We start from the raw sequence: 14446 nt of genomic DNA, 5'->3' as shown, positions 1-14446 counted from the left end.
TGAAAATCTAAGAAAAAGTAATCTCCCTCAAACAGAGAGTGTACTTTCACTCCTGACAACCGGCTCCTTCCACACTCACTTTGCACATGCGCACAGAGAGAGAGAGAGAACTAATTGTTATTGTTATTTTTTCCTTTTAAATATTTTGTGCACAATTTTGGGAATACTGGATCACAAAAGACTGTCAATAAACAGCATTGCACTTTTTGACACCAGTGACTGTTATTACCATCACGCCTCGTCACACTGATTTACAGACACGCCTGTTTTGCACACGGCACTCAAACACAGAACCAGGAAACAGGAAACACGGGAGTTCAGAGGAGTGTAGTTGAGCTGTTGTGTGTTTGTGTCTCTGTTTTCATGCAGTAAAATGGCAGAAGCCAGATTTTCTCAGGACGAGTTCATGTGTTCAGTGTGTCTGGATCTCCTGAAGGATCCAGTGACTATCCACTGTGGACACAGTTACTGTAAGATCTGTATTACAGACTGCTGGGATAAGGAGGATGAGAAGAGAGTCTACAGCTGTCCTCAGTGCAGACAGACCTTCAGGCCAAGACCTGCTTTAGCTAAAAACACCATTCTGGCTGAAATGGTGGAGAAACTGAAGACGACTAAACTTGCTGCTGACTGTTACGCTGGAGCTGGAGATGTGCAGTGTGACGTCTGTACTGGAAGAAAACACAAAGCCGTCAAGTCCTGTCTGGTGTGTCTGAACTCTTACTGTCAGAATCACCTTGAACAACATGAGAGTTTGTTTAAAGGAAAGAGACACAATCTGACTGATGCCACTGGACGACTGCAGGAGATGATCTGCCAGAAACACGACAAGATCCTCGAGGTTTTCTGCCGCACTGATCAGAAGTGTATATGTGTGCTGTGTATGGATGAACATAAAAACCACGACACTGTATCAGTTGCAGCACAGATGACAGAGAAACAGGTATGAACTTACAGAGATCCCATTATGATAATTTACAGGCTAATAATATTGTTTATGAGGTCTACTAGACTACATTTACATAATTTAAAGGGGTGGTTGAATGTGATTTCACTTTTTTAACTTTAGCTAGTGTGTAATGTTGCTGTTTGAGCATAAACAACATCTGCAAAGTTACAACGCTCAAAGTTCAATACAAAGGGAGAAAAAAAAGTTCTAGCAAACGGCCGGTAGGGACTACAAGACATTCCTCCAGGGTTAGTGACATCACTAGAACATTCATAGAACCCGGAAATCATCCGACCGTTTTTACAAGGAGGGACAGAGCAGTGTAGAATAATGTTTAAATATGTGAAAAATAATGTGAATTTTTAAAAACGAAGCATGAACACGTTACAGTGCACCCCACAAACACAATCAAGCCTTCGAAAAAAGGTGTTTTACCACCCGTTTAATGGTTTTACCCTAAATTCGTTTTAAGGTACATTTACACAACAACGATAAGCTGAAAACAGAGACGTTTTTCCTTTGATTTTTCCACGTACAGACACAACCCCTGTCAAAACAATCCCCATTCACACCGATAACGACGAAAACGACTAAAAACGGTGTATTTTGCTCCCAGGCCATTTGATGGCGATGAAACTCTATAGTCTGCACACGTAACGTGTGCTGTGTATGGATGAACATAAAAACCACGACACTGTATCAGCTGCTGTACAGAGGACAGAGAAACAGGTATGAACTTAGAGATCCCATTATGATAATTTACAGGCTCATTATGTTTATGGGGTCTACTAGACCAGTGGTTTTCAAACTGTGGGTCGCGCACTTAGCTGCAGCTAAATTTACGTTACGATGAGTGAAACAAAACCAGTCCGATTAATGACCAAACGACTCTTAAGCAGGGTTGCCAGGTGCCAGCAAGGTTTTCCAGCCCAAAACCTCGTCAAAAACCGCGAGAATGCACAAAAAATCGCCCAATTTTTTTTTGTGGCTTGTTTCTCGTTTAAACACATTGAAATCATTAACAAGCTTTAAAATGACCTATTTTTCGACTAACAACATTCAATTAAATGAACGCAAAAGTAGGCTACACTGACTTCAGTCAGACTATTCTACTATTAAACTATAAGCTCATTTTACGGAAAATAATGCGATCAACTTAGGCTATCAATGAGTCTGTTTATTGTCACTAAAAGTCGCTTGGAACAAAAGCCTAACATAAAAACATAGAGTGGATATATGGACATAAAAAATAACCCACTTTAACATTTCAGTTATTTCAAATGGCAACATGAAACATGCATATTAGGGCTCGGAGAAAAAAAATCGATTCACCTCGATATTGCGATTAAAAAAAAAAATAAAAAAATTTATGATTTTAAAATCGATTTTTTTATTATTATTACAGAATATTACAGATATTAATTCAAATTAAATTGCTTTATTTTTGCCCTTGCTTATATATGAGGTTGACAGAAGTTAGCCACTTTCATTCAATAGAGGATGAAATGTGTCGTTACAGAGCTGCACGATTCATCTTTAAAAGTCTGTGATCTCGATTCAAACACCCATGCGATCTTATTCCATTTCGTTTGTCTATTAAAGGAGTCATAACCTGCAATTTTCACTTTTCCACGAGAATCAATGTATGTTATGATCGACTAACGATTATACACTGGCCGGGAAGCCGATATTTAAAAGTGAAGCGTTTGTTTACCTCAGGGTAAATAAACCAGCGCGCGTGCACGCGCACTCAAATACGAGATTTTGATTTCAGCTCCCTCTTGACGTCATGAGGTAGTAGGATATACCATATATGGACACCGCAGCAGGAAGCCCGCCCTTCCCCATTCAGTTCAGTCGAGAAAGATGGAGAAACCGAGTGCACACCGGACTTGCTCTGTGGTTGATTGCCATAAAAAACATGTAAATGTGTTTTATCTCCCAAAATCGGACGAAACTATCAGGGACCAGTGGATGAAATTCATTTTTAATGACGCTGTCCCAGCAACACTTTCAACTGGCGTATCGTTATGTGTGTGCGCTTTATTGTATATTATATAACTATGACAACATATCATTGTATTGATTTTTTATAGAATAGATAACGATACATAGATAAATAAAACAAACAGTCAAGTAATAATAAACATAAAGAAAAACAACACGTTACCTGTCTAAAGAAGAAAAATATTGAATGTCTAAATAACGTGAAACAAGGCAAAAACAGCACATGATAGTAAACGTCTCATCTCAATAACCACTGTAAGCTGATAAAATAAGTAGACTACATCTCCGTTAATGTAATCGACATTAAATAAAAGGTAAACCTATGTGGGAGAAAATAGCAACAAACGTTTTAGCTCGTTACCGATGTTAATGTATGTCTCAGTCAAAATGATTGTCTTTACCATTCAGAGACATCTTGATGTAGACGTCCATCCAACAACTCTACATCTTCCCTTTCCAGCTCTGGTTCAGAGTCCGGCTCAAACATGTAGGGTTGAATCCCGTAGGTCGCGGCCGGGTCGGGTTCATTCACCACTTGCGCCATGATGTCAGTTTGTAATGATGCTGAAGTTACCTGCGTGTCAACCCCCCTCCTTCCTTCAACCAATCAACGCGCCCCTCATTTGCATTATTAAAATGAGCGTCCACGACAGCCAAAACATCGCATTGATCTCGCGAGACAATAATGCCTTCAGAAATAAGGGTAAAAGTAGGTCTGTGTTTATTTTTTTTCCACTTTTCTTTTTTAGAAGGGCCTGAAAGACTATAATACAGCAGTAGGTATCCAATGTAATACTAGGTTATGACTCCTTTAAACCTTTGACAAAATCATATCGCAACATTCAAATCTGTGTTGGCGCTATCGCTGACCCAGAAAGAGTGTCATGAAACCGCAGTGACAGCTACCTAAGTTTAAAAACTTAAGTTTGGCGGTAAACCGCCCAATCTGGCAACCCCAAAATTTTTGTCCCGCCAAAGTCTTATTTACGGAGCCCCCCTAGTCCCACTTTGTCAAAAAAATAAATTATAACTATCTCGTGGCCTCAAGATAGTAACTCATGGCCTCAAAATAGTATCTCGTGGCCTCAAGATAGTAACTCGTGGCCTCAAGATAGTAACTCATGGCCTCAAGATAGTATTTCGTGGCCTCAAGATAGTAACTCATGGCCTCAAGATAGTATCTCGTGGCCTCAAGATAGTAACTCGTGGCCTCAAGATAGTAACTCGTGGCCTCAAGATAGTAACTCGTGGCCTCAAGATAGTATCTCGTGGCCTCAAGATAGTAACTCGTGGCTTTAAGATAGTAACTCGTGGCCTCAAGATAGTAAAGTGTCTGACACATGGACCCTTTGTTATGACAGTTTTTCTCGATTGCTTAAACACTATAACCAGGCTTTTGAACTAAAATTTCAAAACCATAATGCCATTTATCAAAAAGCACACCCATTTCCCTAAACTATAAACACTATTCCCTGTTTTGACACATGAGTCAGATTTGTTGAACTGTCACTGCAAAACTCTACACACAAATCCCTTCATTTCTCATTGCCTAGACCATGTTGTCATTTAGAAAGCACTAGCATTCAATATTGTTCACTCAAGTCAGCACAGCTTCAGCTCAGTTAGCACACAATTACCCAGGTGGAAACACTAATGGCGCTTTTCCATTACCAGTACCAGCTCGACTCGACTCGCCTCGCCTCGACTCAGCTCGGCTCGGCTCGCTTTTCGCTCCGTTTTCCATTGCAGATAGTACCTCCACAATAGTACCTGGTCGTCATAGCGACGCCGCAGGAAACTGCCGTGACTTAATCTTTTACGCGAGACGCGCGAGACACACCCGCTACCCACACACACAGGACAATGGAGGAAATCGAGTGTATGCTGTTTTTGGATGTTTTTGTTTTTGCTGTTTTTTATTCAGGATACTGCGTCTGGCGCGTGCAATGATGACGCAGTGAATAGTGACGATTCTCTCTGACCAATCAGCAGTCTGCCGTGATTTCACGTCACATTTTAGTATCGCCTCAGCTCGCCTCAGCTCGCTTAGAACCTCGCCGGAGGTGGTACGAAAAAAAGTACCTGGAAGCTGGTACAGGTACAACTTTTACACAGTGGAAAACCAAACAGAGCCGAGTCGAGTCGAGCCGAGCCGAGCCGAGGCGAGCTGGTACTGTGTAGTGGAAAAGCGCCATAAGAGTCAAAATTTAACACACATCAATCAGAACCTTCAATAGATATATAAAAGGGCCCAAATCAGTTTATTGAGTTTTGGAACAATGGATCCAGAAAGACATGAAGGAAGAGGGATAAGAATGAGGAGGAGGAAGGGCAAGGGCAAGAAGACAAGCAGTCTCAGATGAAATTCAAGCCACTCTAGTTGCACATGTCTTTGTCAATGGTATGACTATGAGGGAAGCTGGGCTACGAGTAAGGCCAAATTTGAGTCGCTTTACCGTCGCCTCGAGAACCTTCAGGGAGGTGTGGTGGCAAACAAAATTCTATCACTGAATAAGAGACAAACATTTCCAATAGTCTTTGATGAGGTGTATTTTCTTGCAAGAAAAGGCCAGCAGTCGTACAGTCACACAGAGTGGCACAGAGTGTGACAGTGAAGGGAGGGCATCCTTCATCCTTTATAGTCTTGACTCCCAAAATGTTATCTTTCTAGGCCAATGATGGTATTTCAACCATATGTGGAACATTCTTAGACGTGTTCATCATATTGTCTCCTTGAGTGGAGGCCATCCTGTCACACCCCAACACTCTTTACCATTCCAATACAATTCCATATTAGAATATGGTTTGTGTGTGCTCTTTTACTGTCATATGATGGTCACACACATCATACTGTAAGTAAATATAAAAACAAATTTAGAGGAGAGAGTAAAAAATAAATAAAAAAATAAATAAATAATTGTGTGTGTGTGTATTGTACTGTGTAGTACATGAATGAATAAAAATGTGCCAATGTAACCATTGGTTGTGTCTTTTGTGTTCATCATGTGAAAAGGTTTGTGAGGGGGAACCACAAGCAACATAACTTACCAGTTTTGGAAATGTTGTTTTGAATTTATTGCACCAGTGTGTTAGACTATGTTGTAGTGTGTGTGATTTTGAGGGCTTGTGTGTCCTGTCTGAGGGCAAAGTTTGGTTTTTCAGCAAGAGTGAATGGTTTTGAGTGTAGAGCTTCATTTTGACCTGAAAATAGGATGTTTGGGGAATTGGGTGAGACGTTATGGATTTGTGTAAACTTATAGTTTTGAGAATACGAGGCATAGTTTCAAGAAATGTGTTTAAGCAATCGAGAAAAACTGTAAACTGGTCCATGTAGTGCAATACTTCACATTCTGTGCAATATTCTCTGTTTTAATATTCAGTGTGCAATATAGTTTGCTGCAGTTCTGCTTCTATTTATTTACTAGTACTGTAAATCTTGTAAATCTTTTGGCTGCATATCCATAGTCCTTTATAATTCTTCTTCATATTTTATAGCCTATATTTATACTTTTTACATGTATATACTGGTTCATTTACTACGGAGCCCCCCTAGTCCTATGGGGTTATTACTGTTGCAATATTCCAAATAAATAGATTAATATTCACAAATAAATGTAAAGAGATTCACAAAAATGTATCGAATTCACAAATAAATAGATTAAGATCCACAAATAAATGTAAAGAGTTTCACAAAAAATGATAAAATTCACAAATAAATAAAATGAGATTTGCAAATAAATAAAATATTTACAAACGTTTTATTATTTTACAAACACAACTCTGCCTGACATTTATTTGTGAACCGCTTTCTGTGCATTTGTAAATCGCTGCACACATTTGTGAATTGGTTCCTGTGCATTTGTGAATCCCCTCACGCATCTGTGGATTTTGAAACACTTTTAGCGTCGACGTGCACCGCCTACTCAAGCCAATCAGATAACGGCCACATCGAGCTGGCCAATCATAGCACGTTCTCGCTTCAACCAATCACGTTTGGATTTACACTGGAATCTGAAATAACTGCTCATTCATCATTCATCTGCATTTGTTCAAATAGGAAGTGTACGCGTAAAGGCCCATAAAATGTTTAAAATTTGTATTTTGTTAGAATTACACCATTAGACTGCTTGTCAAGCCAAGCCGCAATTATGAGCCTTGAAAAAAGCCACAGAAACAGCACTTTACATCTCTGTTATGGGAACAACGCGTTATGGACGCGTCACGTTATTCAAGATAGAACAGAAAAGCATCAAGTAGCTGACTAATGAATAACTGGGTTCAACCCATAAATAGCTACACGAGTTTTTAATTTGCATTGCAAGATTTTTATTTGCAGCATCGACCCCAGTAGCCTACTACACGCTGATGCTGATGCTCGTACTGTGGTGGTCATGGGCTCATATTTGGTGGTCACGGGCTCATATTTGGTATTCTACATGACATTTATTTATGTCCTATTGCTATTTGTCACCGCGATTGTGCTTTAAAACATGAGTGCAACGTAAGCAATGAATGAGTGAACAAGACAGAGGGAAGTTAGAGAGTGAAGGGCATACAAATTTGGAGTCTGAGTCTTCTGGAGTGATAAGAAAAATCAAATATGGTGGCATGATTAGTCATGATGTCAGATGCATGAGCCAGTGAGATTTGAGGTTATTGATGCATCACTATATTTGATTTGGGCTTTAGAAACAGAGACATTCTTCAGAAAGTTTGGAAAGACATGAGGATGAGTAAACAATGAAATAATTTATATTTCTAGGTGAACTATCCCTATAAAACTAGGCATTGATGAAATAATGCTGGCACTTATGACTGACCTTTAACCCCTCAATCTCACCACTTCTCTGATACTGGATTCTTATCTGTTTAGTTGATGATTAATGTGATGTTTCTCCTGTCATTGGTTTGTCCTTTAGCACCAGCTGAAGGAGACGCAGAGGTCGTTCCAGCAGAGGATCCAGCAGAGAGAGAAAGATCTTCAGCAGCTGAGAGAGGCTGTGGCGTCTCATCAGGTGAGTCTGGAGAAGAAGAGAAGTTTGAGACGTCTCAGTCAGGACTCACTGAAGCCACTGTGTGATTGTGATGTGTGTCCTAACAGCGCTCTGCACAGACAGCAGTGGAGGACAGTGAGAGGATCTTCACTGAGCTCATCCGCTCCATTGAGAGAAGCCGCTCTGAGGCGACACAGCGGATCAGAGATCAGGAAAAGACTGCAGTGAGTCGAGCTGAAGGACGACTGGAGCGACTGGAGCAGGAGATCAATGATCTGAGGAGGAGAGACGCTGAGCTGGAGCAGCTTTCACACACACAGGATCACATCCATTTCCTGCAGGTAACAGAGATCTAGAAGAACAGGGTCATAGTGGACTTGAGCAAGAGACTCACAGAGAAACATTTCATGAGAGCAGAATGAGCCGTCGACTGAAGTGTTGATTTGTGTGTTCGGTTATTATATCATCATCAGTCAGACTCTCATCTGATCTTCTTGTTTTGAAAAAGACGCATTTAGAAATGCAGTTCAGCTCTGGAAATCTCTTAGGAAACTTATTTTCTGAAAGATATACTGAGCTTCCAGACCACAACAACTCAAAACTTCACTAATATTTAAACACTTTTTTTATAACAATGTGAAATCCATGAACTTGATGGCACCAGTTTCACTACTAAAGATCAACAAGAACCATATAAATCTGACAGTAGTGCAGGTTATTGATGAAGTGTGGAGGTGATGAGCTTTGATTTCTGTTTTCTGAAGAGTTTCCAGTCTCTCTCAGCTCCTCCTGAATCTACAGACATAAATGACAATCCCTTCAGTTCTCTCTCCTCTTTTGATGTTGTGAGAGAATCTGTCCGTCAGCTGAGAGACAAACTGGAGGATTTCTGCCAAGAGGAGCTGAAGAAGATCTCTGACAGAGGTAAAGTCCTGGAGATTCATCAGCTCTCAGAAATGATCCTCCATCATCTCATATCATGTAGAAGATCATATTAGAAATGTCTTAGGAATGGATGGAGGGATCATTTTCTCTTGACATGATAATCACACGCTTCATGTCTGTTGATTTCCACAGTCACTTTCACCGACATTGATCCCAGAACCAGGAACGACTTCCTACAATGTAAGTCACTAAGAAAACCAACAGAAAAACTCACTGAGTGTCTTCATGTTCTTCCTGTAGAAGGTGAAAGAAAACATGATAGAAGAGTTTTATTGTTGATCATGTAAATTAGTGTTTCTCAACGGAGAGAACATCGAGGGGCGCTGGAAGCAAAATCAATTGACTCGTGACTTTAACAAAGATGTAAATCAGGGGATTCAACATATTCTTCTAAAACAGGATGTCTTCTAAAACTAATGAATAACTATAATTATTTTTCACTGAAACATTCATCCAAGATTTAGAGGTAAAATCACAGTAGTAAAAAGCTTCAGGAAAGTAAGAACAAACTGAAATCTCTTCTGTAAAAATTCCTCTATGGATTTATCCTAAACAGGATTTTGTAACAAATCTCTTTAACCTTTGAGGAAACAGATAGAAATTTAAAGAAAGCTCAAGATTGCCAAAGGCTACAGCACTGAAAATCACCAACAATAGGCCTAGAATACTTAAAAACATTGTAGATCAAATTATTACAAAACAATCATACTGACCCCAAATATTTGAGTGGTGTATATATTAGGCATAATTATAATAAACACAGAATAATAACCATTAATATACAGTAAATGATACACTGATGTAAATGATGATTTGCACAGGATATCTGGTAAACTAGTAAACCATATTATTGCTCTTCCTGCATTGACACCATTATATGAGAACTGAACTGAGCTGGACGATGACATCACTGTTCCCTTTCGTAAAGGGAACTCCCGCTGCATCGATACTCGATACTTTGGGGAATGCCTTCGGCATGACGCGTCTGAAGTCTACTATACAACTATTCCAATCTGGATTGGTGCAACGTCATTACGTCACCCGTGACGTCGCATGTGACGGTGATCCGGAAGCTATAAAACGGTCACAGGAACCAGGAAGTGTTAGCTTCTGGTCTTCAGCAAGCGCTCTATGTTACAACTGTTTGTCATATTTGGTGTTGTTTGTCCCGTGGAAAGAGTTTGTTTGTCATGGCGGAGAAACAGTTCAGGCAGTGTGCGTCCCCTTGTCCGCGCTATTTGGCCGAGGGTGACACACACTCGCTTTGCGTGGTTTGTCTGGGAGTGGAGCATGCACAGGCAGCACTCGAGGGTGCTGTCTGTGCTAACTGTGAAATCATGCCCCTGAGAACGCTCCGCTCCCGGCGAGCTATGTTCAATGAGGCCGGCCAGCCTCGCGATCCCCGTGGATCAGGTCCCGCGTCTGTCGAGGCAGCGCGGCGTCTGCATTCATGGGGATCGCAGAGGGATCTAGTGGATGATGTTGAGACGGCTTCGGCCCGTTCTCAGCATTCTGAAGCTAGTTCCCATAGTTCTGCTCAGGGTGCGGAAGCCCGCGCTGCAGCTTCTTCTGCCCCGGCAGTGGAACCGATGCTCGAATTATCTGGTTCCGAGGAGCTAGATAGTTTGAGCATCGAGGCAGGGGGATGTGAAATTTCGCCACCCCATTCCCCTGCCTTTGAGGAGCTGCTAGAGGTTGTGACCAGAGCGGTAGAAAAACTAAAGATCGACTGGCCACCTGAGATGCAGGAAGCGACTAAAAAAAGTAAACTCGATGAGCACTTCCTGCAGTCTCGGTCACAACCTCTACGCCGGAGTCTGCCATTTTTTCCCGATCTCCACACCGAGGTGTCGAGATTGTGGAATAAGCCCTTCTCCTCGAGAATATCTGGCCCCAATGTCCATCTATATTCAAATATAATGGGTGCCAGGGAGGAGGGCTATGGGATGATGCCCAGGGTTGAAGAGTCGTTTGCGTCGCACCTCTCCCCTGACGTTGCATCATCCCTGCGGGCTCCAGCGCTTCCCACCAAGCCCTGCCGTACAACATCGGCCTTGGTTGGGAAGGCATATATGGCGGCAGGTCGGGCTGGTAGTTGTCTGCATACAATGGGGCTGTTGCAGGCATACCAGGCCGACCTCCTCAAAGAGGTGGACGACAGCGGGGAGGTCGCCTTCGACGACATCCGCGAGATGCGTCGAGTGGTCGACTTGTCTCTCCGTGCTACCAAGGAGACGGCCCGTGCCATCGGCCGCTCCATGGCAGCACTGGTAGCCACGGAGAGACACTTGTGGCTGAACTTGTCGGGCATCGGGGACAAGGACAGGGCTTGTCTCCTCGATGCCCCAGTTTCGCCTTCTGGCCTTTTCGGCGACGGTGTCAACAATGTCGTCGAGAGGTTTCAGGAGGCGAAACGACAGTCAGCCGCATTTAAATAACTTATCCCCCGCCGTCGTTCCAGGTCTCGTGGGTCTGCTGCCAGGGGGCAGTCCCATGAGGCCGCCGCCAGCTCCTCACACCTGCTGAGGCAGAAGGAGAGTGTTGCCTCTCGTGCTCCCCCCCAAGGGGCTTGGAGTCGGAAGCAACACTCTCAGTCGAAGCCTTCCAAGTCGAAAACAGATCTGAGGACTGTTATTCAGGCTAGGAAGGCTTCGGCTAAGAAGCAGTGACGGGAGGCTCAGGCCTCTGAGGGCGTCCCCCTCCGCGTGGGCTTTTTAAAACTTCGCTCCACGGAGCCCTCAGGAAATCGATGTTGCTTCCCGCTGTCAAGTGCGCTTCGGGACGCATCGACTTCTAGCGAATGTACCATACAGAGTGTTCCTAGGAAATCTATGACCCTGAAACGTTCGCTACCTCTCACGAGGCCTGTAGAAAAAATTATTCGGTTAGTTCCTGCCTCAAAATCACTTCAGGTTTCCGAAAGCAAAGATGAAAATAAAAATAAAACACCTGAGGTCAGTCCTGAAAGGCTGATTCCCCTAGTAGATTATTTAGACACCTGGAAGGGTCTTCAAAATATATCTCAGTGGGTCCTGAGGACAGTTGAGAAGGGATATAGAATTCAGTTTCAATACAGACCACCTAGATTTAGTGGTGTTATTCATACCCTGGTATCTCCTGACCAGGCTCTGGTGATGGAAGATGAAGTTCAGACTCTCCTAGCTTAGGAGGCCATAGAATATGTGCCCTTAGAGCAGAGGGAGTCCGGGTTCTACAGCCGGTACTTCATAGTTCCAAAGAAGGATGGTGGGCTGCGTCCTATTATAGATCTTAGGGTTTTGAATAAATCTTTGAGGAGATTCAAGTTCAAAATGTTAACTATACCTATGATCGTTCAACAAATCAGATCCGAGGACTGGTTTGTGACGATAGATCTAAAAGATGCATATTTTCATATTTCCATCATCCCACAACATAGGAAGTTCCTTAGATTCGCTTTTGGGGGAAAAGCTTATCAATATAGGGTCCTTCCTTTCGGCCTAGCCTTATCCCCTCGCACCTTCACTAAATGCATGGATGCTTCCCTTGCTCCATTGAGACTTCAGGGGATTCGTATCTTGAATTACATAGATGACTGGCTCATTTTAGCCCAGTCGAAAGATCTGGCAATTCGACATCGAGATGTTGTTTTGCATCACTTGAGGTGCTTGGGGTTAAGACTCAATGTGAAAAAGAGTTCTTTATCTCCTCTTCAGAGGACTACATTCCTGGGAGTAGAGTGGGACTCGGTTACTATGCGGGCACAGTTGTCTCCTTCTCGTATTAATACTATCTTACACACAATGAGGAGTTTTAGGTTAGGCCAGGCTATCACTGTTAAACAATTTCAAAGAGTTTTGGGTCTTATGGCTGCAGCTTCCACGGTAATTCCCTTTGGACTGCTCCATATGAGGGCCTGTCAGTGGTGGCTCAGGACCAAGGGTTTTTCTCCATTGGGAAACCCTTTCCGCACGATCAGAGTTACGCACAGATGTCTTCGTTCTCTAGTCATATGGAAGAAACCATGGTTCCTGTCTCAAGGCCCGGTTTTGGGAGCACCATGTCAGAGAAAAACTTTGACTACGGATGCGTCCCTCACGGGCTGGGGTGCGGTTATGGAGGGCCGTTACACCCGAGGTACTTGGAAAGACCATCATCTCTCAATGCATATTAATCGCTTGGAGATGTTGGCCGTATTCTTTGCCCTGAGGCACTTCCTTGTAGACCTCAGAGGCCATCATGTTCTTGTTAGGACAGACAATATGTCGGTGGTCTCTTATATCAACCGCCAAGGAGGTTTGAGATCTCGCCCTCTTTGTAGACTGGTGCATCAAATTCTTCTTTGGTCCCAGGACAAATTTCTCTCTGTCAGATCTATTTACATTCCTGGGGTTGAAAATATGGGAGCAGACATCCTGTCGAGGCAGGGGCTGAGGCCCGGGGAATGGCGGCTCCACCCTGAAGTGGTTGAGCTTATATGGAGAGAATTTGGCCGGGCGGAGGTTGACCTGTTCGCTTCTCATGAGAACTCTCATTGCCCGTTCTGGCACTCTCTCTCACGTCCAGCTCCTTTGGGTCTGGATGCCATGGTACAGATGCGGCCGAGGTCACGTCTGTACGCTTTTCCCCCGATCGCTCTGCTCCCTGGGGTTCTAGAAAGGGTCAGGAGGTACGGAGTGAGACTACTCCTTGTAGCTCCGTACTGGCCGGCCCGAATTTGGTTCTCGGACATTATAAGTCTCTTGGAGAGTCCCCCATGGCAGATTCCTATTAGGAGAGATCTTCTGTCTCAGGCTGGTGGTACATTATTCCATCCAAGACCACAATTGTGGAGACTATGGGTCTGGCCCCTGAGGGGGTCGCACCCATAATCAGGTTGCCCTTTCTATCGAGGTGGTTAGGTCTTCCTGTCTAGAACCCCACTCTACTAGGAACTAAAAATGTAGGTTAGGGACGGCATTGAACCTAAGTTAATTATTGCCCATTGGCTTCAGTACTAGTGTTCCATCCTGTTCTCTAACGGGATCTCCCGTTCATGCTTAGGGCCTCTGTGGCGGCCTTAGTGCCCTCCGCAAGCCTCTAAGGGTGTGCATGTAGGGACATTCCCACTGAAACTCCATGTTCCTGTAGATTGGAGGATGAATCCTTTTCATCCAGCCTATTGGCACCAGGCTGATGGGTTATCCCTGGCACCCATCATGTCCTGTGGGTGAGATATACGGTTATATATTGGAGATATATAAGTATATATAGGAGAATCTATTGAGTCTGCTTCCTGCTCGTCTTACTCCCTGGAAGAGTGGTGGTGCTGCCCCCTCTTACTTGCTAGCGTGGGAGCCACTCAACGTTATCGTTGCCCGGTACTGAGGTACCTGTAGGCAATGTTAAGATTCTTCGGGTATTCCATCCTCCATTGCATGTGTCGGATGGTCAAGGTCGTAGCCTTTGAGGTTCCTACGTTAGGCCTCAGGCTGAGAGGAGTCAGCCCATCTAGTTATGCATCAAGGGTTAGGAGCTATTCCCTTTATTAAGCTACAGTTGGTTATCTAAAACCTCTCATATTTGAAGTACA

General features: G+C 43.3%; 1 protein-coding gene across 2 annotated transcripts in view; it reads left to right on the top strand.

Annotated features, from left to right (window-relative positions):
* The first annotated feature begins 295 nt into the window (after positions 1–295).
* Positions 296–14446, top strand: part of LOC311080544 (tripartite motif-containing protein 16-like) — a 58283-nt gene continuing 44132 nt past the window's right edge. For both annotated transcript variants that reach the window (XM_084110534.1, XM_084110535.1), the window contains exons 1-5: positions 296–943; positions 7876–7971; positions 8058–8291; positions 8715–8874; positions 9028–9075. In XM_084110534.1, coding sequence (XP_083966660.1) covers positions 374–943; positions 7876–7971; positions 8058–8291; positions 8715–8874; positions 9028–9075 — 1108 coding nt within the window. In that variant the 5' untranslated portion in view covers positions 296–373. The remainder of the gene's footprint in view (positions 944–7875; positions 7972–8057; positions 8292–8714; positions 8875–9027; positions 9076–14446) is intronic.

The sequence above is a fragment of the Abramis brama genome, assembly GCF_963993115.1.
Source record: "Abramis brama genome assembly, chromosome: 4".
Lineage (NCBI taxonomy): Eukaryota > Metazoa > Chordata > Actinopteri > Cypriniformes > Leuciscidae > Abramis > Abramis brama.
Note: the sequence above shows the minus strand (reverse complement) of the source record. Positions and strands in the feature narration are given on the sequence as shown.